At 43.8% G+C, this 25963-nt stretch overlaps 1 protein-coding gene across 4 annotated transcripts in view; it reads right to left on the bottom strand.

The window, feature by feature from the left end:
• Positions 1-15948: 15948 nt before the first annotated feature.
• Positions 15949-25963, bottom strand: part of CERK (ceramide kinase) — a 69104-nt gene continuing 59089 nt past the window's right edge. For 3 of the 4 annotated variants that reach the window (XM_084810972.1, XM_084810974.1, XM_084810973.1), the window contains 3 exons: positions 24930-25138; positions 21801-22009; positions 15951-20948 (listed from right to left, as the gene is read on the bottom strand). In XM_084810972.1, the coding sequence (XP_084667098.1) occupies positions 20864-20948; positions 21801-22009; positions 24930-25138 (503 nt within the window). In that variant the 3' untranslated portion in view covers positions 15951-20863. Of the gene's footprint in view, positions 20949-21800; positions 22010-24929; positions 25139-25963 lie in introns of all 4 variants that reach the window. The other variant, XR_014784473.1, reaches the window with a different exon arrangement.

The raw sequence follows: 25963 nt of genomic DNA, 5'->3' as shown, positions 1-25963 counted from the left end.
GATTACCAGCATGAATCAGACTACAGAACCCACTGAGAGAAACAAAAATGAATGTTTTGAGAGTAATCATAATTCATCCTTCGTGGAAGTTCTCTCAACAACCAAATTATGACTTGTTGAATAATAACCGCCCTTCCCCTCTCTGCCCTGGAGAAAAAAAAAATAATGCCCATAACACATATCACCACAATGCTACGGAATTACATCTGTTACTCATAGTTAGCTAACCCAAGTCCAATGTATAAATGAAAATATTACACACAAAAATATCAACAACAACAGAAGCAATTGGGATAAGAATAAAATCAAAGTAATTATTAATATTATGAATGCCCCAAAGTGGAGACTGTTAACAGGCATCCTAACCCAGCAAGGGAGATTGATGTGTGCAGCTGCCCAGTGCACAGCTACACTGCAATGCATATCCAGGCAATTTTAAATTAAACCAGTACAAATGATACATGTCATGCACTGTGTGTTGAAGGGTTGATCCTTTCAATAATGTGCGTAAATCACACTTGTATCTTTAAGATCTGCTCTTTTTACAGACAATACTGTAGAGGATGAGCTCATCGATGTAATGTTGCTGATTTTGGACTGTGTAACCTTTTAATTATAGACCTTGTGCAAGATGCCTGTTGAAATGCATTTGGCAGTTTTACTTATGACAGAACTGGAAATACTCCCAAATGTTCTAAGTTTTTAGACATTGCAGTGAAAGAACCAACAGGGTTCTCCTTTGAGGAAGGTGTTTATATTACAATACATTTGAATTTAATATTGAGTATTACATTTTATAGTGTTTTGTGTGATCCCAGCATTGTTTAGTTTTCAGTACATTTAGGATTGCCCCACTGGGGACATTCTGCCAAGGCTGGGCTGGCATTACCATTAGCAGAGTGAGCAGATGGATGGGTGATGGTGGTGAAGTGTTGGAGGACAGAATTCCATGTGCCACGTCGCCCAACCTGCACCTCCTAATCTAGCCTATTTTCCTTAGGTTCGGTGCAGGATGCTATCCCATCATCACTGCTGAAGTAAGTTTCAGTTGCAAGTTTGGTTAGCTTCATACATGGAGAGGGGTTGAAATGCCATTGTTATTTGGCTCAGGCAGCAAAAGATCTTGGGCCAGTGTTGTTCCGAAGGGCTCCCCAAAACTTGCAACTGGCACTGGAATCCATCTCAGATGTATCATTGTGTTTGAAACTGTAGAGTGTCTTAGAGAGCAATCCTATGCCCCCTAGACAGAGTTGAGGGGGACATGAGATTGTTTGATTTAACGGAGACCAGCACATTCTTAGATGGCTGGTTTGAGACACCCTCAGGCTGTGACTTATACAGCGCAAGACAGCACACCAGAATGATTCACATGCCTGGGCATGTCATGACAAGTTAACAAGTGTGGGAGGTGTAACAGTCCACAGGCTAATCTAGCGCATATGTTATGGAGTTGCCCAGTAGTTAATCCTTTCTGGCCTGAGATCCTAATCAGGATCAACATGGTCCTGGAAACCTCACTCAATGAAGAAGATACCCATGGTCTTAGTGGAACCCATTCTGGGCAGAAGGGCATCCTGCATGGTTTAGAAAGGCCATACTAACAGCTAACTATATTATATTATTGTGATAAAATCACAAATTCGGACAATTGGGTTCAAGATCTATTGACCTTAGCTGCCCATATCACACCAAATTACTAAAAGAAAACAAATTCCAGTTAATGTGGGGACATTTTCTTGAATTATATTTCAAGTAACATGATGCACTGGGAAACCAGTGCAGGTCAGCAAAGACACAACCCTTTTATTTTAATTTATTTTGGTTTAATTTATTTTATTTTTTCTGTGTAACTATATATTTATCCAATTTTTGCTTAATAGTTTTGCTTATATACACAAAACCTTTTCTCTGTAAATACAGGATCATATGAAGAAGAACCTAAAGGGGAGAGAATGGGGACCGGAAAGTGTTTACTGTTTGTATTGTATTGGGAAATGATTTTCTAAAAAATATAAAACGACACTGGTAATAACAGCAACAAAGGCAATACGCACAGCATAGGCAGAAGAGCAAATAGGCAGAGTAAAAGCCTCTTTAGAACCCCTTCCCATTGCAGTGCTCTATCTAAACCTTGATTTTTCATGCCTCTTTATTTAATGATCCCAGCTTTCAGCTTTATTTTGTCCCAGGAAACACACAGATAAAGAATGGGGAGTTTGTCTTTGTCAGTTCTAGACAGTTAATTAAACAGGCTGCTGCACACACTTTTCTCAGCAAACAGAACCCTTTAAAAAGGACGAACCTCTTTGCTGTCACTTCAGTGCAGCATCTCCTTCTCTCTGTTGCTTGGATCCGCAACATGTGAAACCCCTGGGAAAACCAGCCGTATGCTGTTGCAAAACTTGCATAGAGATTAAATGAAGTCTTTCATTTTACAAGTGAGTTACAGAGAAACTCAGCCATGATGGCTTTGTCACACGTGTGATTCGTGCTTTATATTTTTGTTGGCATCACCCTGGCCCCATCTACAAGAGATGCTTTCTGAGGCAATTCAGTTTAAAACCAGATTGTCATCATTTCAGATTTGCTCCCTCCATGACACACGTCGCCAGCTAATGTGGCGTATACCTGGGGAAAAATTGGTGTCGGTGGGCAAACATCAGCAGGAGAAACCACATTATTTTGTGTATATGAGAACCGAGTCCCATGACTGAGCGACATGTCATCAGCAAGTATCTGGCAAAGGAGAGAATCAGGAAGGGGAGGAAGTGCAACTGAAGACAGTGTGATTTACTTCTGAGTAGATGTGTCTTATGGAGCCTATCCATGCTGATTTTTTTTTTAAGTCATCCTAAAAGCAGATGTCAATTCCACACCTTTTGACAAGGGAGGAAGGGGCTAACTTCTTTCCTCCGAAAGGTCCACCCCTTCACAGCTAGGGAGATGTGGAGGTGGGGGGGGGGGAAGAAAAGGTTCTCCTCCTGTGAAGGGTGGACCCACCCTTTGGAGGAGAAAGTTTAACCTCCTCTCTCATCGAGTCCACCCTCCACTGACCAAGATCAGGTTCTATGAAGGTTCTGTATCCAGCCCTTTGCAGCTTCCGTAATGGCAGCTGCAGATTCAGCAAGCAAGGACTGTAGTGTTTCTGGGAATGTACTTAATCCTCACTCTCCTTGACGTGTGTGTGTGTGTGGGGTCACCTTATGTGAAGTCATAGGAGCTCTTGGGAAATGATAAACAGCAGATGTAAGCTGCGAAGGGTGAATATATAGAACATTTGTATATGCGGAGAAGCGGACTAAGGCAGGATTTTTTTTTTTAAGGTGATGGAACATCAAAACACTGCAATGTCAGGGCACAGAGCCATGCCCACTAATGCGCATTTACTTCAGGGATACGGGGGACACTTGAACGGAACCACGCAGAAGCCATGTTAAAGGGGAAATCCGACACAAAATGTCTTCCTGAAAATGCGGCTTTTATGGCAGGAAAATCCATGGTTGCTGCAGGGAGGGGGGAATGTTATGTGCCACAATCGTGTGTAAGGTGTAGTAGCACGAGAGTAAGTACCCTGGGTAGATCCGGCCCCTGACGCCTTGGATAAAGTATCAGTTTGTTCTGAGAACAGCAGCAAAAGCAAGTGGCTTGAAAACTGCCAGGAATGAGAGAGCATTCTGGGTGAACATGTGTGTATGTGAGGGGGGACTATTACCTAATTATTTGTGTGCTCCTGATTAAACTAAAGGGAGTTGATCCCATAGGAACAGGCATATGCACACCTGACCACCAAGACTGCCCAAGAAGGGACCTTTAAACAGGGCAATCCAGAGCTTTGGCAGGAACCATGGCCCAATTTTGAAGTGCTCCCACCTCGAGATAGACCAGCAGGTTTAAAGTGCTGCCTGGACATCCATCGTGGCACCCTGTTATTCTGCATACCCCTCCCTCTCTCCCAAGATGCCTGCTCAGCCAGCCAGCTTTAACTCAGTCAGGTAGCCAGAAACCCTTTCATTCCTCAGAGTCAAGCTACAGATCTCTTTGTTCTACCCTGTCCTGAGTCCAGCTGAGAAGCTATTGGTCCTTTTGTATTCACTCTTGATATTTGTCCTCCCTCTAATGTTCCCCATTTGAAGAAGCAATTTCTCCTCTTTGTTGGAGTACAGTGCATGATCTACTGTGTGTGCACCACACTTCTGGGAATGAGCCCTCTATTTCAAGGTTCATCACACATGTGTGTAAACATGCAAGTTCACTAACAAGTGAATGAGATTCATTGCCATGAAAATGCAACATTCTTTGCTAAAAGGAGTATTGCGTGTATAAACAGCTGCTAGGTATGGCTAAAATGGCCACATTCACCATTATGTTATGTAAGCTAAAGAGCTCAGCCGAATTGGGACAGGATCTTCTGTGGCAGAAATACCTTTGGACACTTTCACAAATAAAAGACACAAAGGATGAAATTTTAGTCAATTAAGGGAGCAATCCTATCAGGATAAGCAGCTGCCTCTGAACTCAGAGGTGACCGCCTATCCAACGCAGAGCGTGGAGGGGATCTTCTCCTCTGTGCTCCATTTGCAGCTAGATTTTGGCTGTCTAGCCACAGGACCTCAAAGAGGAGGGGAGGCTGAATGACACATAGGAAATGTCGTACTGGCTCTTCCACACTCCCCGCCCCTCCCTGCCTCTGGGAAAGCCCCCTTTTGCCCCGCTTCACGCTGCTCTTATGAGCCAGTAGCATGGGGACGTTCCGTGCTGCCTATAAGACGGTGGGAGCAGGGGCGGGGAGGTGGTTCTCTGGGAACTGACCAATCATATGGCCATCTAGCCACTGTCTAGCAGATATGGGATTGCGCCCTACATTTACAAATTAAATCTTAACAAGTCTCTTTGGCCAGAAAATATTAATCAAAGAGTTGTCTAATGATTATTAACTAAAATATCCCTAAAATCACCCTCCATTTCAGAACACTGGAAGAAGGTCAAGATAAAATCATGCTTTGCTTTTCTTTTTAAAAAAGACTACAGAAGTGCAGTCTAGCACATAACAAATCTGTCAGCCTCTGTTCGAAGTAAATAGGTAAAGAGCATGATTAAAGTCACACTTCTTTATTTATTTGATTTCTATCCACCCAAGCTCACAAAGAGCAGAAGGCAGCTAACAACCTACATGAAATACACCACATAAACAGCATTAAAATCATGGCTGTCTTTGCATGAAGCATTTGCAGTGCACTTGTGACTGGCCATCCATAGAAATTTGCAGGTTCATTACATGATGCCGTCGTCATCCAGGGTCCCTCCTGTGCCATCCCCAGCAAATAGAGGCACACAAAAACAAAAAGTTTAAGGGTGCAATCCTATGGCCGCATGTCCCTGGCTAGACGGCCATAGGATAGGTCGGTTCCCTGAGAACTGACTTCCACTCCCTCCTGTGCTGCCTCATAGGCAGTGCGGAACAGCCCCATGCTCACAAGAGGAGCACAGAGAGGAAAAAATGGGGCATTCCTGGGGGTGTGTCAGGACAGGGAAGTTGAAAAAGCCGGTACGACACATCCTACGTGTTGTCCGGCTGCCGCTTCCTGCACTCCGAGGTCCTACAGCTAGACAGCCAAAATCTCCTCTGCACTTCTTCTGCCCTGCATTGGATAGGATAGGCATTGGATTGCCTCCAAGTTCGAAAGCGGCCGCCGCCTGTCCCAGTACAATTGCTCCCTAAATGAGGTATTTAAATACAATGGGATGCATTGCCATGTTTCAGCCACTAGATGGTGCTGATTTTTATTGAAAGATGTGTTGAGTGCAACTTTTGGTTGCACTCCTTGTCTAATGAGCCAATTCTTATCACGCTATGGAAATGGAGTAAAATGCTCTGGAGGGCTCTCGGAATTTTCCTTTAATGTAGAGACGCCCCAGGACTCTAAAATCACAAAGCTATAATAAAATTCAGTAAGACCAGCAACACAAATAAAATATGTAGAAAAACCATGTGTTGCTGACAGAGAACCATGGGGGTGGTGGGTGGGAAGAATGGCAGCCAACAAAAAATGATGGAAAATATTCAGAGAAAATTCTGTAAGGATGAGAAAATTCTGTAAGGGGGATGAGAAAAAGAAAAAATTCAGAATAACGATTTCTGAGAAATTTTGTCTCAGCACCCCTTGCAGTGAAGGATCACCAGCCATCCTGTATCTCATTCTTCCCTAACACATGAGAAACTAGATGATTATAAAAATGCTGTTTTGTTTTGTCAAAGGGGAAATCAGTTGTGAGCACTGAGTGTTTTCTGCACACATTTGAATAAGTGTGCATTTGCTCTTAGAGAGGAAATTAAGTGCCAGCATTCATCTGGCTCCCAATAGATCTGAGTTATAATATGCAGCAGTCAAATGATATTATTGCATGACAGGTTGGTATTAATGTCAGCTGCCAGGTAATCCACCCAGAAGCCATTTGTGACTCACTGCTAGAGCTTTCCCTCACTATGGAAATCCCCACATTATACAAACGTATTCTTAAAAAAACAACTCAGGTTACTCATTGGACAGTATTGATTCAGCTAGTGTAGCTCCCCTGGAATCAAAGATATCATGTGCGTACTACAGATTACTTCTTAATGTTAACCGGTTCTGTCCATTATATATATATATAAAAAGGACTGAAAAACCAAGTTGTTTTCTGTATTGCTCACATCTTTCCAGGCTGTAAAGGCTCTGTTAAGACTCTCTTGAACTTCAAAGCACTCATGTAACGGAGCAGTCACACATTCAACGCTTCACGCCACTGGCCATTGCCTTCAAAGCAAAGCTGAGTACACTCCGAGAGGCTTTGCTTTTGATGGACAACTTTTTCTGTTAAGCATCTTTATCCCCTCTCTTTCCTCAAGGGCAGCAGGAAAGATACTTCGTCATGCCTTTTGAGAAATCTTCTGTTCTGGCTCATTTCGACTCCAGGCTGTGGAGATCTAAGCATTATTAGGTTGTGGTGGGTTGCTTTTTTCTAATGTCCATGTACATCCCAAAATACACATAAGCTTTCTGGCGGTGCATCACCCATTTTCCTATTTATAGTTCACAGCGGCTCACAGACATCAGGCATCCTTCAGGAAAGTGTTGCCTAATCCATTGTTATCAAGACACCTCTTGGCGATAAATGTTCAGGACACCATTGTAATCCTATTCTATTAGGATAGGTCGGTTCCCTATTCTATTTTCTGCACAATTGTGCTCACACTTGCATGATTGCCTTGCAATGCTAGGAAGCAAGGATGTTGATCTCTGTGTCTTCCCTACCCTTAATACAGGGTTGGGCAATGTCAGGCTGCTGGGATCCCAATCTGGCCCTCTGGTGTTCCCCTGGCCACATACCCTTTCACCTGACCACTGGTGAGTGGTTTCCCAGCTTCTCCACAGCCCCCCCCCCAAATGTTGAAATGTCTCTCCTAAGGCTTAGTTAGCGTTAAATAAAATATGCTGGTAATTCTGGTGTTTTTTGCCCTACCCCTTTTGCCTTTGTCCTGATCCCATTGTGCCTCGGGCTACTGAAAGCATCCCCTGAAATTGAATCCTGCCTTTGGGCTGAATTCATCTAGTTAGGGCCAAGATCGGTACTTGACATCCTTGTGCAGCTGCCAGGACTGGCCCAAGACACTTTGCTGCCTGAGGCCATTTTGCTGTACCCATTCCATGTACAAAAAACCTGACTAGACTGGTAGTTGAATCTTTATTCAACACTGGGAATGGGACAGCATCCTGCACTGCACTTTGCTACCACCTCTCAATATCTTCCACTTCAGCTTGCTGCTGACAGCTCTCCCTGCCAACACCTTGCTGCCGCCTCCCAGGATCTGCTGCCTGAAGTGACCACCTCACCCTGTCTAATGGTAGGGCCAGCCCTGGCAGTTGCTGAGAGCCCAGTAAGGCCACTGGCAGTAAGCCTTATGGTGGCCCCACACACTGAATGGCTTTGACCCACCATTTTAAATGTCCCACAATACCCTGAGTGCCCAATGTAATGTCATTCCAGTGCATTGTGGGAAATTTTAAATGGTCGCTGCTTGGTGCTGATAAGAGGAATGCTATTGCTGTTTAAGCCTGGGGGAGGGGGTAGCAGTGGTGCAGGAAGAGGCCCACCAAAGGACATTATGCTGTGGGCTCCCTTAAGCCTGAAACTGGCCCTGCAGCTAGTAATTTTCAAAACCTTGTAACAGAGGATATTGGATAATTAAAAAGAGCAGAAACATGCAATGCTTTGCACTTCTTGTTTCCTTGGTTACTCCAGGTGATTTTTTTAAGGGGAGAATTTGCTGCACACAGAAACACGAAGCTTCCACTCAGAAAAATGCAAGACCTGTGTGAATCCCCCAAAGGTTTGTCAGAGTGTTTCAAGGCATAGACGAGACCAGCATGTCATTCAGGAATTTAAATATTTCCTTTGAAGCCATTGGGGGATTGTGTCTCTTTTTAAAAAATTCTTAACATGTAACATTCTCATCTCACTCAGTTCTGTAGTTATTATTCAGGTCGGTCCACAAATTAGTCAAACTTTCAGCGAAATCCTAGGGGTGGGAGGAAAGGAGATATATGGACACTGATGGATTGGCAGAGATCTAGACTGCAGAAATATCAAGGGATGACTAAAAGATATAGCTTGGGTGGGGAAAACTGGAGTTTAATTGATTTATTTATTACACTGTTCAGTTCTAGGCATGTCTACTCAAAAGAAAGTCCCATTGAGTTTAGGAAACTAGATACAGGGCATCTCTACACAAGCCTAAACTCCTGCATTTAACATGGGGGGTTCTGCTTCCGTTTTAAATGCAGGATCACAACGACTTGCTTTTTCACATGCTTCCTTTCCCCCCTCCCCCTCCCTGTATCTGACTCTTCCATTATCTTTCCTTGATCTCACTCCTCTTCTTGCTGCTTTTCCTCTTTTCACAGAAGAAACTGAAGCAGAACACAACGGGTTAATTTGATAGCTCATTATCTGTGATCAATTTAAAAATGGAACAAAGGGTATTTAGTGCAGGAGGGTCATGGCATCATGTAAGGAGCCTACAAACTTATGTGAAAGAGCAATCTCAATTGCAGGATAAAAGCTCCGTGTGAAGGAGCCCACAAACTCCACTCTTCCTCTGAAGGGTTCAGAGCAGTTTATGACACAATTTGGACATAATGGCCATGCACAAGCGATAGTGAGTGAGTGCGCTGTCTTCTGTAGGCTTCTCGCTTCCGCTTTTAATCAACGACCTACCTATGATTTGCTGTTGGGTTAACCACAGGGCTGTTTAGCTGTCATGCCTCCATTTGAACCCTCCTCCGAGGAGTTAGAGACCCCAGCAGAGGATGTTACCCGGTTCCTGCCAGGGCCCTTACTGCAACAGTGGCCTGAGTCCATGGTGGAGCCTGCTGAAGCCCCAGCCGTGCAGGGGCTCTGCCTCAGAGGAGGCAGCTGAGCACCCCCCAAGTCCCAGGGAGTGACTGCACCAGAGTAGGCAGGCCAAACTCAAGGAACCTTGATGAAGTGCCAGGCTGCAGCAGAGGTCTACTTGGGAGGAAAGGGGCTCCTTGTGAGTAGGGCTCCAACCAGAAAGCTCTATTATCCTGCAGCTGAGCCCTGGGTGGGGCAGCAAGCTCTGCTGTTAAAAGCCGTCAGCGTATGCCTAGCCAGTGGTGGAAACAACACTGTTCTGGCTGGCTCAGTACCTCGCCTCCTGGAACTTATCCTGTGATGGATGCACATAAGAAGAAAGAAGACAGGAGGGGTTCAAAATAGGCAAGCCAGGTAGGGGTTGAACATTCAAATATATGCTTAATTTGAAGCAAGGCATCAATACATAAAAATACTGTACTAATAGGCTGGGGATTCAGAGACAAAGAAAGTGTTTTATTTCTGAGACCTTGCACACATACTGCTTGGATTGCAGAAAAGGGAGTTCATTGAAAATGTTATTATGTAAAAAGAATTTTGCAGCAGAGGGAGCTATAAGATGAAAGTAGTCTCTGTAGATAGCTCATTTATTTCTGTTAATTTCTACCTAAGCTATTGATCTGCCTACCCAAAAATAATGGTAGATATCAGAAATTTGGTGAATGTTGAGTTTTCCTGATAAGTATTACCATGTGACTTTGGCTGATCACCAAATTTCATCTTTATCCCCATTCTTTACTGCTTGGTCTGGCTATATTTAGCAAGGCCTTCTGAGAAATACCTAGAATTGTGAAGAAAAATGTTCAATTTTCTAATATTGTTACATCATTACAATGCAGCTCTCTTTGAGGACCCTGCACTTCTATGGGCAGATTCTTTATATGTTAGACATGTGCAGCTGACCTGCAATCACGGCTCATGGCTCTATGCAAGGAGGTCGGCAGATGGTGGCAGCAGCAAGCAACTCCTTCATGGGGGGCATCATCTGTGGTAGGTCAGGGGAAGGCTATGCTGACTGCTGGCATTTCCCACATCCAGTGGGCTCTGGTAGATTTACCTGGCTCCTGTTGGGAGCACTCCAAGCGGCAGCACTAGTCATCTGGGTCTAGCTACCCTTTAGAATTCCCACAGTGCCCCAAAGTGAGGCTGGGTGGGTGGGTGGAGGAGACTTCACGACAACTGAATGAAAAGCACGTTGGAGTATCACCCAGACTTTCATGGAGTTGGCTTTGGTCCATCAGGGACACACGAAGCAAGATAAGCTGAGTGTACTGTATCTTTAAAATCCGGTTTTCATGGGTCACACAATGCATGAAAGGAACATACTTCCGGGTGGGGTGGGGGGAGTAGAACTGAATGTCATCAACCTGCTGCTAGGTTAATCGTGGGGTAAACAACACACAGTTAACAAATTAACCCACAGCTTAGAATCATAGAATAGTAGGGTTGGAAGGGGCCTATAAGACCATAGAGTCCAACCCTCTGCTCAATGCAGGAATCCAAGTCAGAGCATCCCTGACAGATGGCTGTCCAGCTTCATCTTAAATGCCTCCAGTGTGGAAGAGCTCACTACCTCCCCAGGCAATTGGTTCCATTGTCATACTGCTCTAGCAGTCAGGAAGTTTTTCCTGATGTTCAGCTGGAATCTGGCTTCCCGTAACTTGAGCCCATTATTCCGTGTCCTGCACTCTGGGATGATCAAGAAGAGAGCCTGGCCTTCCTCTCTGTGACAACCATTCAAGGACTTGAAGAGCGCTATCATATCTCCCCTCAGTCTTCTCTTCTCAAGGCTAAACATGCCCAGTTCTTTCAGTCTCTCTTCATAGGGCTTTGTTTCCATTCCCCTGATCATCTTTGTTGCCCTCCTCTGAACCCTCTCCAGTTTGTCTGCATCCTTCTTAAAATGTGGTGCCCAGAACTGGACACAGTACTCCAGATGAGGCCTAACCAGTGCTGAGTAGAGGGGAACTAGTACTTCCCAGGATTTGGAAGCTATGCTTCTATGAATGCAGCCCAAAAGAGCAGTTGCCTTTTTTGCAGCACATATCTGAAGAAAGCCTTTTTGTTGCTTTTAGCATCCCTTGCTAATCTCAGTTCATTCTCAGCTTTAGCCTTCCTGACACCATCGCTGCAATTCTGTGCTACCTGCCTGTACTCTTCCTTTGTAGGTTGGCCTTCCTTCCACTTCCTATATGTGTCCTTTTTTGTTTTCAGATCCTCTCTAAGCTTTTTGTGAAGCCACATTGGCTTCTTCTGTTGTCATCTGACTTTTTTTTTCTTATTGGAATTGTTCGTAATTGTGCCTTTAGAATTATTTTTAAAACTCCCACCCATCTTGGACTCCTTTTCTCATTAGAGTCACTTGCCATGGGACCTTACTTACCAATGTTCTGAGTTTATTAAAATTGGCTTTCCTAAAATCCAGGGAATGTGTTTGACTACACTCAGCTTTTGCTTCCTTTAGAACCAAGAACTCAAGTATAACATGGTCGCTTTCCCCCAGAGTTCCTGGAACTGCTGCTAAGTCAACTTGCTGCCATTACGTGCAAACCAGATCAATGACCTCCTTCCAGGTGAAAAGCTTTTTGTGTGCAAGCCTTTTCAGGTTGCCTGTGACATGCAACAACATGTAGGCTTGCTTGTAAATATATTTATGGGCTGGTAAAGTTTTGGTGAACTGCTCTGCAACGCAGTTTTACAGCAATCACAATTTTAATTTCCAGGTTTGCTCTTTGTCCATGAACATTTCAGCTTTCAAACTGTGGCCTTGTGAATCACGTGTTAAGGATGAGTGCTGGGATTTTTAAAAACTGCATTGTTTTGAAGTGCTCAAATTTAGCAAATGTGATTCTGAATTAGGAGTGCTTGATCATCCTCAAAAGTAATTGTCATTACCTAGTTTGTATGGAGATTCTGCCTTTATTCTTCTAAACAACTGTATGTCTAAACGTAGTTTCAAAGATATGGTAGGGACTTTTCCTAAATCTTATTGCAGTTTTAGTAGCATTGCTCCATTAAGCTGCTCACCATTACTTGTGGCGCAATCCTATGGGGAAAGGCAGCTGCCTCCGAACTTGGAAGCGACCTCTGATCCAATGCAGGACAGGAGAAGCGCGGAGGGGATCATCCCCTCCACACTTCAGCTGCCCTGCATTTGCGGCTAGACAGCTGCTTTTGGCTGTCTAGCTGCGGGAAGGTGGGGCAGGAAGGGAGGCTGCTGGACGACACATAGGATATGTTGTACTGGCATTTCCGCCTTCTCCACCCTGGAATGCCCCATTTTCACTGCTCCACGCTCCTCTTCTGAGCAGAGAGCATGGGGGGAGCAATGCTCCGAGGCAGCGCAGGAGGGGGTAGAGGTTGGTTCTCAGGGAACCGACCTATTCTATGGATGTCTAGCCGCTGACTTGTGGCTATAGGATTGCGCCCTTAGTGTTGTGATTTTTCTGGGCCTACGTGAAGTATTTGTTCTAAAAACCTGTTTAAAAATTCAGATTTCCTTGGCAGGGCAAAAACGCTCTCCCATTGCTTGAAATGAAGCTGACATCAGCACTGCTCAAGTCCACTGCTGTCTCCTCGGAACTGACTGAGTTTGAGGCTTGTTCGTTTCCACTTATTAAAATGACTAAAAAGGGATGTGTTAAAGACAGGGACGGCACTAGACTAGCTGCCAGCAACTGGCATCCTAGGCAAACCATGCAATCAGCACCCACACCCCCAAGGGCAGATCTAGGCTGAGGTTTTTGGTGAACTGGGAAGCATTTATAATGAAACTTTTTTATAATGGGCCTTCCCTGGTTAAAGAAAATTAGGAAAATCTACTTTTTCATAGAATCATAGAATAGTAGGGTTGGAAGGGGCCTACAAGGCCATCGAGTCCAACCCCCTGCTCAATGCAGGAATCAGAGTCAGAGCATCCCTGACAGATGGCTGTCCAGCCTCGTCTTGAATGCCTCCAGTGTGGGAGAGCCCACCACCTCCCTAGGTCATTGGTTTCATTGTCGTAGTGTTCTAGATGTCAGGAAGAATTTGTAGATTCCTGCATGAGAACATCGTTCTTTGGTGGCAATACAGATTACACAGGAGTGGAGATGAGGGGAATGAAGACTTCAGGGGTAGTATGAATTTGTTTCATAAGTCAAATTGCTTTTTTATATGGCGTGCGAATGTATGGGTTTTTAAAAAATGGTCTCCCCTTAAAAAAAATATTAAAGATCAGCTGCATGGAGGAGGGAGGGGGAATGAGCTGGTCAGTCAGTGCCTCCCCCTCTTTGACTGTAGCCCTGTAAACAGCTGAGAAGAGTTTCTGTCAAGGCTGGTCAAATCTACTCCTCTCCCAAGGGAAGGAGCAATGTCTTGAAAACGATGGGCAACCGCTATACTTGAATGGTATAACTCACGTTTCTGATGTAGATTAGGCCTGTTTCCCACATATGCCTCATTTTTTAGCAGCAGGAGTGTGACTACCCGAGTGTGGCCTGATCCTTCATTCTTTTTGCCTCAAAACTGCTAGGCCTCAGTACTGCTGTTGTACTTCACAAAGGAAAGGGATTGCTGAGTTCCTTGTAAGGGGCAGGTGGAAGCAGTCACACCAGCGCTGCTGCTAACCACTCTCTGTACTCGCCAACCAGGCCTCAAAGAAAGATTGGCATTTGGGATGTGGTAGCTCCTCTAGCTGCTCCCTCTTGGAGGTGTGTGTCTGGCCAAACTGGCAATCTCAGCCTTGATTTCAGCTGTGCTTGAGCAGATTTCGGCACCAAAACAAAACACACTCACAGATGAATTATAATTGCTTTCTGGAGAGAATGGAACAATATTTTTTTAGAAGAAATCCCTGTACTTGACGCTTTGTTGCACTGCATCAAGTATATGATAGAATGTGATTTCGGCCACTCTTTTGGGGCTCTAGCATTTCCAGACAGAAGCTTATTCATTCTGGCTGCTTGGCTAAACTGGAGTCTTGTTGGTGCCGGCTGCAGCTCTTGCCATCAGAAGCACTGAGGACAGAGAGACACGGAATTGACAAAAGAACAGAACTGGGTTGCTATCTACTTTAGAACGTCCAAACATTCACTGTGCAAATTGGGACCTCTTAAAGGAGCAGTGGAATCACTATAATCACTGAGCTTTAAACTCCTGGCAACAAGGACTTGTCTTTTTGCTTGCATGTCAAGCGTAAGCTACACCCTCTAGTACATAGAAAGTAACACAGTAGGAGTACAATAGTAGATTAGGCTCATATTTGTGCATGGCTTAATTTAAGTCAGGATTCACCAGAGCGATGCCCCAGAAATTGTGTTTAGTGTTGGGCTCAGCTCTAGAATTCTTGAGTGTGTTTCAGTTCATAGATTGGTCTTCAACAACTCTCCATTATTTTCTGTCTTTTATACTCTTCTTTAGCAGCGACCTGCATCAGAACATTCAGGAAATGCAATAGCCAGTGGATAATTAAATTCTGATCTCAGTAATCCAGGAGGTGCGGATTAGGTTAGGTCACCTTGGGGGAAAATTATGAAGACTGAATTTGTTATGTATCCCCAGCTGCCTGGATACATTAGGGATGTATGAAAATTTTGTTCCTGTTTGCAAATTATGTGAACATGTCCTGTTTGTAACCCCAAACATGAACTTGAGCAGGAATGAGAAATATTCACAATTTCAAAACGGTACTAGTGCAAACACACATTGCACAAGCCCCCCCCCCCCATCCGTATTTTCATGCTTTAGCCTATGAGGGGAAATGCACATTTTTGGTCGGGGGGGGGGGAAATGAGCTTTTAAAAAAATGCATATTTTTTCAATGAGCTTCAAAACAAGCTTTGAGGAAGAATTCAGAGAACCTTATTGAGCTTGAACATTGCATGTTTGCGCATCCCTAGGACACACCATAATTAGTGACGTTGCTGAAGTCTGTAATTACCTGGTTTGGAATATGAATTTGTCCAGCTCATAATGCTCAGCAGCATTACAAATATAGCAGTACACCTACCAAAGGTTCTTCAGCCTGGAATGTGATGGGAGATTGCATGCCTGAGTGTTCTGCATTCAGCAGACCAGATGCTCTGACACAAGCTGCTTTTTGTGCACGCACAAGAGTCCTTTACCACTTAGTCCCTCACCACTGAAATGTGATGTTGATTCTGTGAACTACACGACTACCAGACCACCTGATGAAACAGCTTTTTGTTTAGTGAACTTCCTCTCTATGTGGCTCAATTTTCTCAATTGTTTCTTGCATACACTGTATTACATTGTTGCTCCCCATCCAGGTCTAAAATCCCATCTTGTTCCCAGGTGTGTTTATTTCAGGAAGTGTAGTGGTTAATTTTCCAAGTGGCTCTCTGTCATGACTGATGCTGGGATATTCAAGTCCAAGAGGGAACGATGATAGGGTTCATGTGCGCAACACTATTGGTGCACACAGGTCAACATTATGAGCTGGGAGAGAATTCTGGGGAAAGTTCAACCATCGCTATCATACAGAACCTTAGAGACAAACAGAGACGCATGCACAATGTCTGTAACGTAACTGTTTATTTTCAGAAGAATCCTTTTCAGCAGAGAAGAACAAAATGTTGCTTTTCAATCTTGAAGCCAGCAAGATTGATAAAGACACCCCTTCGCCCTCCCCCCACAAGATAACACTGAGTTTCCCACCAACAATTTCCATGGTGAGAATGCTCATTCTAGTTTTAACTAAGCTTTAAGCAGTCAAATATATCCCGTTCTTTGCACATTTACTAGGCAGCAAGCCCCACTGAGTTCAATGGGGCTTACTCCCAAATAAGCATGAATAGGAGAACAGACTATAGGACAAAGAACGGAGCTCTCTTCTTAAGAAGAAATGTGGAATGCCACCACATTAAGCATGGATTGGGCTTTGTTACATACGAAGCCACTCGGAGAAATATCAGATTGAGTATAGATCACTCAGATAAATATCAGTTTGAGGAAACAGCATCCTTTCCCAGATGTCAACTTTTTCACCTAATTTACAGGAATGCGTTGGATATTCTCATTTATTTCCTAATTCCCAAAGTCACTTTCACAACTATCTGTTTATTCTGCATTGCCTGTTCCTCATAATAGTAGTGACTCCACACAGTGGTGGGCCAACGTGCAAGGCTAGCAGGAGCATTCAGCTGTCAACATGGCCCCTACGCCCATGGGCCACTGAATGCTACTTAAAAGCTTACTTCCTGCTAACTTTATAAAATCAGAGATTCCACTGGGCAGTATTTAGCCAGTCTATTGTTTCTTAAGCAGCTTTTTAATTTTATTGATGTTCAGCTTCGCTACTCCTGGTACAGTTCAGAATTCTAAACAAGCATTAATTCTTTAAGAAATAATCTTTCAATAGAAAGAAAACTCTGTAATTTTCAGACTTTTTAAAAGGTTGCAATACCAATTGATACTAAGTATGGCCAAAAATATTTTAGAAAAGATAGCATTTTTTTCAGAGTTGAGACAGCATTCGTTTTGCAGTAGTAGAACTGTACTGCTAAAGAATAGAAGCTAGTATTACATGTGGAAATTTATTCAAGGAACTCAAGGAAACAACATATAATAACACAATTTAACTTCTTTAAGGGGCTGCAAATTAGAAATCCTTTCAAAGGCTGCAGTCCAGTGCTCCATGCAAAAACTCATGTAACTGTGGATAAGAACGTAAGAAGAGCCCTGCTGGATCAGGCCAAGGGTCCATCTAGTCCAGCATTCTGTTCACACAGTGGCCAACCAGCTGTCGACCAGGGAACCACAAGCAGGGCATAAGCGCAACAGCACCTTCCCACCAATGTGTATATAGGCTCACTGCCTATGGATTCTCCTTCTCTGTAATGGGTTCCCATTCACTTAATGAGGCAGCTATGTACATACGAAAGTCCCATGGAAGGGCTATCTCCACTGAAGTGTATGGAAAGCAATGAGGGAGCTCTGGATTGGAGCCAATTAGATCAAGGGTAAGCAAATTGCAGCCCTCCAGGTGTTGTCCATCCCTGAATTAGATGCTACCAACTTAAATAACAGTTTACAAATGAATGTTGTAGTTACATTAACTCTTTGATGCCAGTCACTCATTCTCCACTTACTTGCTCAGGAATTAAATATAATCTCAGCAGGATCAATTTCCAAGCAATCATTTGTGAGGAGAGCAGCCAATGGGTGGAGTCCAGTAGAAACAGCTTATTCAAATGAGTAGGAGCTGAGCCTATTAGCTGCTCTATCCAACTATATTGAAACAACCTACAGAGGACTGAGGAAACGTCTTCATTGAAAACTAGTTTATTATCGCTGACATTCTCTAAATGTTACCAAGCTTTGGAAAGCACAGTAACTGGATCTAACTGAAATATACAAGCAAACTTAGGACTCTTGCAGTGCATCTTACGCATTTATTTGGAAGTCAAGTCCCATTGAGGTCAACAGTACTTGCTTCCTAGTAAGTGCACTTAGGGCACAGCCTTAGCTGTTTGGAAAGAATGAAATTCTTAAGAAAGAACGTATGCTCAACAGAAACAAGAAAGGAAGAACAAGTTATACAAAACTGATTTCTCAATAATGTAAGTTAAAAGCCAAAAGAACAAAGCAAAGTTTGGTCCAACCTCTATAAAAAACCATCCACAAAAGGTATGAATATATTTCCATTATCATTGCAAGCCTTTACAAGGGAGTTTTTTTTTCTTTTGCTGTAACAAAGTCACATGCAGAGAGAACTTACTATTTATTCAATGCCAGTTTCATCCCACAGTGTCACATATCACAATAAATATCCTCTTGTTAATTTCTACATGATTTCAGTAGTTGCTGAATAGATTTAGCCAGCCATATCACTGACTCAGTTGCAATTCTAAAACTCTGTTCTATGAAGAGATACTAGAAGCCACTGTCTTTAGGCCCATTTATATAATAAACAGAATTGAGGGGGAATCAAATGTTCGTATGCTCCCCCCACCCCCAGAAAAACGTTCTTGCTATAGAAGCCTTGCATAGCGTTCTGTCTGATGTGCTAGATGTCAAGGAAATTGTTTTTATGGGGAAACATTCAAATATGCAGTCACTCACCTACAACCTAAAGTGGTACCATCCAGAAAAAGGGTTATGTATTTAAAATACTTGTATCCCACCCTGATGCTGGGAAAGACTGAAGGCAAAAGGAGAAGGGGACGGCAGAGGATGAGATGGCTAGATAGCATCACCGATGCAATGAATATGAACCTGAGCACACTCCGGGAGAGAGCGCAGGACAGGAAGGCCTGGCGTGCTATGGTCCACGGGGTCACGAAGAGTCGGACACGACTGAACGACTGAACAATCCCACCTCTCATTCGCAAAGTAGTCTGAGGGGGGCTAACAACAGAAAAATGTAAAACCAACCCCAAATCAAACAGATAAACACAATAAAATTCAGGTTCAGTGGCAGCAGTATGCATCAACCCAGATTAAAAACTCAGGAAACAAGCGGTGTTTTCAGTCATCTTGCAAAAAAAATTGATTAAATGATGATTTCTGTCACTTGATACTGCTGACTGTACAAATTAACTTTGATCTGGAAGGAAACCGCGGCTTGGATCCTAAGTTGCTCCTCTGTTCAGAGGAACATAGGAAGCTGCCTAGACGGAGTCAGGCCATTGGCCCATCTAGCGCAGCATTGTCGACACTGACTGGCAGCGGCTCTCCAGGTTTCAGGCAGGAGTTTTTCCAGTCCTACCTGGAGATGCTGGGGATTGAACCTGGGACCATCTGTATGCAAGGCATATGCTCTGATCACTGAGCTATGGCTTCTCACCAATGATTTCCACCCTCTTTGCCTTCCATTTGCAGCCTCCCCCTGCCCCGTAACACTTTTTCTCCAATCATTCCCAAGGGTCAGGCAGTCTCCAGAGCAGTTTAGGGGGAGCTGATACAGGAGGCTGCAGGGTGGAAGGGGAGGAAGAAAATAAAACCATTCCATGAATGTGAACTCTGTTCTGTTTATAGAAGCACAGTTAGAATCCAATACATTAAAAAAATGAAAGATCGGCTGGTGCCTTCTAATATGTATTGGTTATTATTATCCTGCCCCTTTCTTGTTCCTCTGAGGTACTGTATCACCTGAACTGCCTCAGCGTGTGTTTGTGCTTGCTCTGGCTGTACACACAGTTTCAGAGAACTGCACAGTCCCTTTAAAAGAAAAACAAGGGGCCTCTTATAGCTACGTTGTGTTTTTGTTGCAAGTATGCTCTAGAATGTACATATATAAGACATTCCTTATTCCTTAAAGCCAGAAATGTGTGTTTGGATTGCATTGATGCATTGCAAAATGCAGCCACACTCAAGTAATAAATGATTTTGTGTTAATTTCAGGAGAAACTGAAGTGGTTGCATGGTAACTTTGCTACATCAGAGGTCTTTAAATCATACACAGCTACAAAGTAATCATAATTCAGTAGCAACCCAAACTTATTTTTTAATCATCTCTCAAGATGAGAGCTTGATGGGAATTGTTTGCATTATATTAAGGGTGCAAACCCCCATCCCACTGACTTCAATGGCAAACCTCCCACCGAATTTAAGGCAGCCTTGTACCCGAACAGCTCACCACTCACCTGGCAGCTATAGGCAGCAAGAAATTCTACGCAGGTGAGTGCATAAAATTTGTGCAGGCAAGTGAGTAGGCTGGCTCAGGAGGGACAGATGCTTCTGTCCATCCTCCAGTAGCCCAACTGGTAGAAGGCAACTTTTATTTGAAACTAGCCTGCTAAGAAACTAGTATCCTGTGTTTTCATGCTGGCTGTGGAGTTGTTGTTGTTCAGTCGTGTCCGACTCTTCATGACCCCATGGATCTGCCTTGTTGTGGCGAAGGGGCTTGCGTAACTCAGTGAAGCCATAAGCTATGCCGTGCAGGGCCACCCAAGACAGACAGGTCATGGCAGAGAGTTCTGACAAAATGTGGTCCACTGGAGAAGGAAATGGCAACCCACTCCAGTATCCTTGCCAAGAAAACCCCATGGAACGTATCACAAGGCTGTGGAGCAGGGGCATGGAAACACAACAGACTAGTTTTTTAGCAGGCTAGTAAAAATGTGCAGGCTAATGACTTCTGTAGGCTTATTTACAAGGCTGATTTAATGCCACTGGATCGCATGCCTAGGTATTACTGCAGTATAGCCACAGAATTAGCTCTTTAAAAAGGGAAAGAAAGAAAACAACATCCAATTGCCATCCTCAATATCACATGTTAAATTTCTTTAAAAACAATAGCCTGACCTGCATAACATCTAAAATCTTTGAAGACATTCACACAAAAGTAATATTACCAAAATTAAAATTTAGCTGCAAAATATATATTCAGTTTTAAAGCATATTTATTAACATGCTTGAAATGCTTATTTGTTCAGGCAGTTGCCTTCTGTTGTCTCTTTTTCATGGAAGGCTGACTTTAATTAATTGCTCAGGTAAGTTGCTTACAAGGTGCTTGGTGTTTGGATTTCTTCTCTATTCCTCTTGAAAAGAGTTTCATTAATTGACAGTGAACCCTGCAATATAAAGAGATCGCAAAAGTCTTTACAAGATACAGCCACATTAATTGTAAACTGCCAGTCACCAATAGCAGAAAGCCCTCTAATGTTCCAGGGTAACAGATTTTTCAGAAAGACAGCCCCAGAAAGTCAGGTGCAGCTATACCTGGAGCTGTTCTGTGTGTCACATTTTGAGAAGTACAAAAACCCACAATCCAGCCAAGGTTAGGGTTGCTTCACCCACGCATATGCCTCACTTATTGACTGTGTATCAGTCTTCCCCAGTCTGGTGCTCTCCAGATGTGTTGGACTGTAATTCCCATCATGATGGGAATTGTACTCCAACACATCTGGAGAGCACCAGGCTGAACAAGTCTGCTGTAGATCAACTGGACTGGTGTCTAGTTTCTCGAGATATGGGGCCAAACTACACATGACATCAAACCTTTAGTTTGGTGTTGTGTGTTATATCTTTGTTTAAGCAAAAGATAGCAGCCGCTGGAGAGTTCTGATCAGGGTTGGGACCACAGCATGTGAGAAGCATGGGCAGGAGGCTGAACCCTTTCCTTCTGCCCTGCTGTCTGATGAAAATCCCCCAAATCTTTCCCAAAGCTGCTATTTGGGATGGTAGATGGTCTGAATGTTCTGATTAAAGGTGTTGTGACTTTCAGGTGAGATCGAAAATGTCTCATCTTCCAAGACATGCCATTCAGAGCATAAGGCTATGCGTGTACCAACTACCAGATTTCTATCTGCTGTGAAAGTACCTTAGCCATTTTTGAAACCTCTGTCAACAGGATAACTAATGAGCCAACGATACTCAAATGTCTTTACATGTACTGATACATTATTGGAAAGGGAGATGCTCACTTGACTTCAATTGTTGAGCTATCCAGCGTTTCTCCATCACAGTTCCAGGTGCTGTTGGGAAGGACACAACAGCAAGTAGGATGGTCTCTGCAGAACTGGCCAAAGTGTTTTTTCCGCATACCCATGGGATCACTGTCACTATCTTCGAAATGGTTAGATGTAAACTGAAACTTCTTGATCCGATAAACATCCACAAAGTCAAAGTCAAACTGCACAGGAACGACACAAGGTAGTTTATTGCATTTATTTCCTTAACGATCACCAAAGACATGTCATTCCTTCTGTGGGTCTTTGTCACTGACACACTTAGCCCTACAAGTTACAGTCCAGCACAAAGTTAGGTACGCTCAGGGTATTTATTTCAAAGGGCTTAAGCGCACCTAAGTCTACACTGGATTTTGACAAGTACAAACTGCTTTACAATCTTTTACCCTGATTCAGCAAGAGAGAACCATGCATGGGAGACTGTGTCAGCTACACACTTAGACACACTTTTCATACTCATCACAATGTTCACCCAGGCTACATTGAACTGGCTGGATGCCACTAATGGCACCTCATGAATTCTACAAGCAGGTCAATATTATTCCCATGTTACAGATGGAAAACTGAGCATGAAATACTGTGACTTGCCCAACATGCTACCCAGTGAGCTGCAGGGACAGAGACTAATCCCCTGCCAAATTAAATAAAATATTAGGAATTAACAGTAGTTATTGCCTTTTCCCCAAGGCTTATTTCAAAATTCTGCAAAGCACTGTAAACTTCCATTTCTTGATCATTCAACAGCTACATCGTCATTGATTAATTGAACTGTATGGGCTGGATCCATAAATAAGATGTTACACAAAGTTGCACATTGTTTCCTTTGTTTTCTCTAGTGACACATCAAAGTTGGACTGCTGTTGCTTATTTCTCTTCTACTTTTCTCTTACTTGCTAGATCGAGATTTTCTACTACTACTAGCAAAAAGGCCCACAACTTCAATGGGTGGGGGATGGAAAGGCCATTGTTATGGCTGGAGCAAGAGGAGGGGCCAGATCTCCCTTTTCAAAGCTTGGCCCTAATCTGCTTTTACTACAAACCAAATTCAGCCTCTGCATCCTAAGAAGGAAGTGAGGAATGCCTTTACTTCTCTCTGGTTTTGACTGAGTCCTGGACCTTTGTGTGGTATGAAAACACACTGCCCCCTCTCCTGCAACCCTGGAGCTGCCTTAGGAAAGGAAAGATATTGCTTCAGAAAGGAAAGGAATGATATTGTCAGGGTGGAATCTGAGCCGATAGAACCCCAGAGCAGTTCTGATTCTGAGGAGGAACAGCAATCCATGGGAGAGGAGCTCGCTCATCTCTCACAGGCACAGCAGCTGGCAGAGATTCCTCCTGCCAGCATTCCTGGGATAGATAGTGACCCTGGCAGCAAGAGTGCTGGAGGGGGGCTTGCTGGATGCTCGACGCCGACGCAGGGAGCGACAACAGATGAAGGGCGCGGAAAGGAGGTGTAGCGCTCGTTTGGTGCGCAAGCAACCGACGCGTCCCGAGGACCCAAGGGAAAGAGGGAGGAACTCTCCCTAGCCCATAAGTTCACGGTCTTCCCGTGATTCTCCTTCAAATGGGGACCAACTGCCTAACCTGGAGCATAGGCTACTCTGCTATCTTTCCCCAGTGCTGTTCCTTGCTTAGTCGCTGGTGATTAGCATCTGAAAGAGTCATTAAGTTGTAAAAGGGTTAAAGCCTTGAAAAGAATCCTTTTGTCTGTGTCTTGAGTTGGCTATTGGAGTAGACTGTAAGAGGCAGCTAGGGTGCTCCTGACAGATATTGCCCACCCCCTGCTGCAGCCCACTGTGAAGGCTGAGACTGAGTCACTTGCTGCCTTGGGTGGTGTGCCTGTTTTACTCCCACTTCATCATGGCAGTACATTGCTTTTTTATAGGAATGAATGAATGAATGAATGAAGGCAGCTCTTCACTTCTGAAAAAGCAAGGAAAACAGTGTAATCGGGGACACCACTGGGCTGGGCGCTAAACCCAAGAATCAAGCCTGTGCCTATCTGAATAGCCCCCCCTGCCCCCTTCATCTCCTTAGCCCCATCCTAGGTTTTCTTCCTTTGTCATGCTGGACTGGGATGAAATGCTGGGAGCTGGCTTTTATTTAGCTGTATCAGTAGACTTTACAGTGTAACCTAAGTAAAACAAGCAGACAAGGCAAAATAAAGCACACCCCGATTTCTCCTTTCTATGCGATTCCCTGTTGTTAAAAACCGAAATTCAAAATAGGGAAAGTTGCAACTTGCCCCCTTCATTTGTGGCAACAGAAAGGAGCATTTGTTTGGCTGTTGAAAAGCACAAAGTGGTTCACTAGGCATCAGACTTCCCTTGGTGTAAATGTTAGAAAAGTGGGGTGTAGGTGTGTTTTTAGGATTGTCAGCTCTTCAGAATTGTTTGGCAGGGAAAGGCTTGGAAAGTGTGGCTTACTGCCGCATCACAGTAGTACAGTGAGCGTACTGTCAGGGTGGGTAGGCTGAAGGCATGTATGTCCTGACCGGTCAGAGAGCTGAGACAAGAAACAGATCGGCAGCGAAGCAGATGGGCAGTCAAGCTGGCCAGCAAGCACAAGACAACTCAGTCAGACTGAGGAGCCAGGCCAAAGTTAGACACTTTATCGGTCCAGGTGTAACCCTACTGACTGTTCCAATCACCTGATTCCTGCTGAGAGGTTAGCTGCAATATTGCCCTCCATCTATCCACAGTGGCCGCCTTGGGAGGGTAGTAGAAAGCAGGCCAGCTGCCTCCTCTGGCAAGCTACTGTGATACAGGGCAGAGAATCAAGTGCTTGGGTCCCACTGCTGGAGTGTCTGGTTCGAGACACCGCGTGCTTTAAAAGAACTTTCCCCGGCCATAACATTAAACCCAATTCCAATGAGCAGCCGGCAACTCCAATATTGTCAAGAAGAATCCTGATGTCTGAGATGTACACCTTGGCATTTCCAGAAAGCTAGGCTGTTTTCTGAACTTCTTCTAAACCACCTAAAACTGATGTTTTGTGTTTCACAGCAAAAACAATAAGCTGCATTGGATTTTGTCTCTAGACACAACCTTGAAACTTTCACGGTCCTATAGAAAGAATACACACCTGATCATCCTGGTTAGTATGCCTTACGAGGTACCTTAGGAAACTGAACCGGGAGCATTTGCGGACTAGAATGAGGTCTGCAGAGCCATCTGCCAAGTGAGCAGCTGGTGAAAGGCCTTTAGGACTCCGCGGACAGGCACAACTTATATTTGCTGCATTGATGGCTAGAAACTTTCCTCTGATTACCTTCCATTCTCCTTCTTCATCCCCTTAAAACATAAACAGGTATACTTATGAAGGGGTGGGGTTGGGGGAACAAACAAAGAGCCATACTTGCCATGGTTTAAACAAGCTTTAAGGTACTGCTGATTCCATTATGTATGCAATAAAGAATGGCAATAAAGTATAGTGCAGTAGGTCATTAGGAAGATATTGAAAGTTAGAAATACTTCATGTTTTCAAATATAGATTGTCCACAGGGCCACTATGCAGTTTTTACCTTATTAGAAATAGAGTGTTTATACAGAGCTGTCTTGGTCATTTGAGTATGTAATAAGTAAGAATTTAACAATTCTATGTTAAAGAGCATTAATGCCTCTGTCTAGAAAAAAAGAAGTGCTCGGACATGGTTTACAGAGCAATCCCAGACATGTCTATTCAAAAGTAAGTGCTACTGAGGTCAGTGGGACTTACTCCCAGGTATAGGACTGCAGCTTCAGGACGCAATTTTGTGCATGGCTGGCTAGGGAATGCTGGGAGTTGTAGGACTTTTTTCTTTCTAAACATGCATAATATTGTGCCCTTAATTATTTAAGTAGTTAGCCAAAACAGTCCCAGGAGAAGCCCTTTGGCACTGAATACTTAGGAATTGGAACTTTACAAGTGATATCTGTACACGTATACATACACAACTAACTTGCAGTACAACCCAGTGGAGGTTTACTCAGATGTAATCCCCACTGACCTCAGTAGGACTTACTCCCAGGTACATGCTTATGGGATTGCAACCTTAGTCTGGATCGAACCCACTTTAAGTTGAATACACTGCAGTTGATTATAGATTTGCAAATTGGAATAAAGAACATTGTTGGCAA

Source organism: Heloderma suspectum, chromosome 7, assembly GCF_057233095.1.
Source record: "Heloderma suspectum isolate Gila_16-S chromosome 7, 16-S_ref, whole genome shotgun sequence".
Classification (NCBI taxonomy): Eukaryota; Metazoa; Chordata; class Lepidosauria; order Squamata; family Helodermatidae; genus Heloderma; species Heloderma suspectum.
This window is presented reverse-complemented; position numbering and strand designations above follow the sequence as displayed.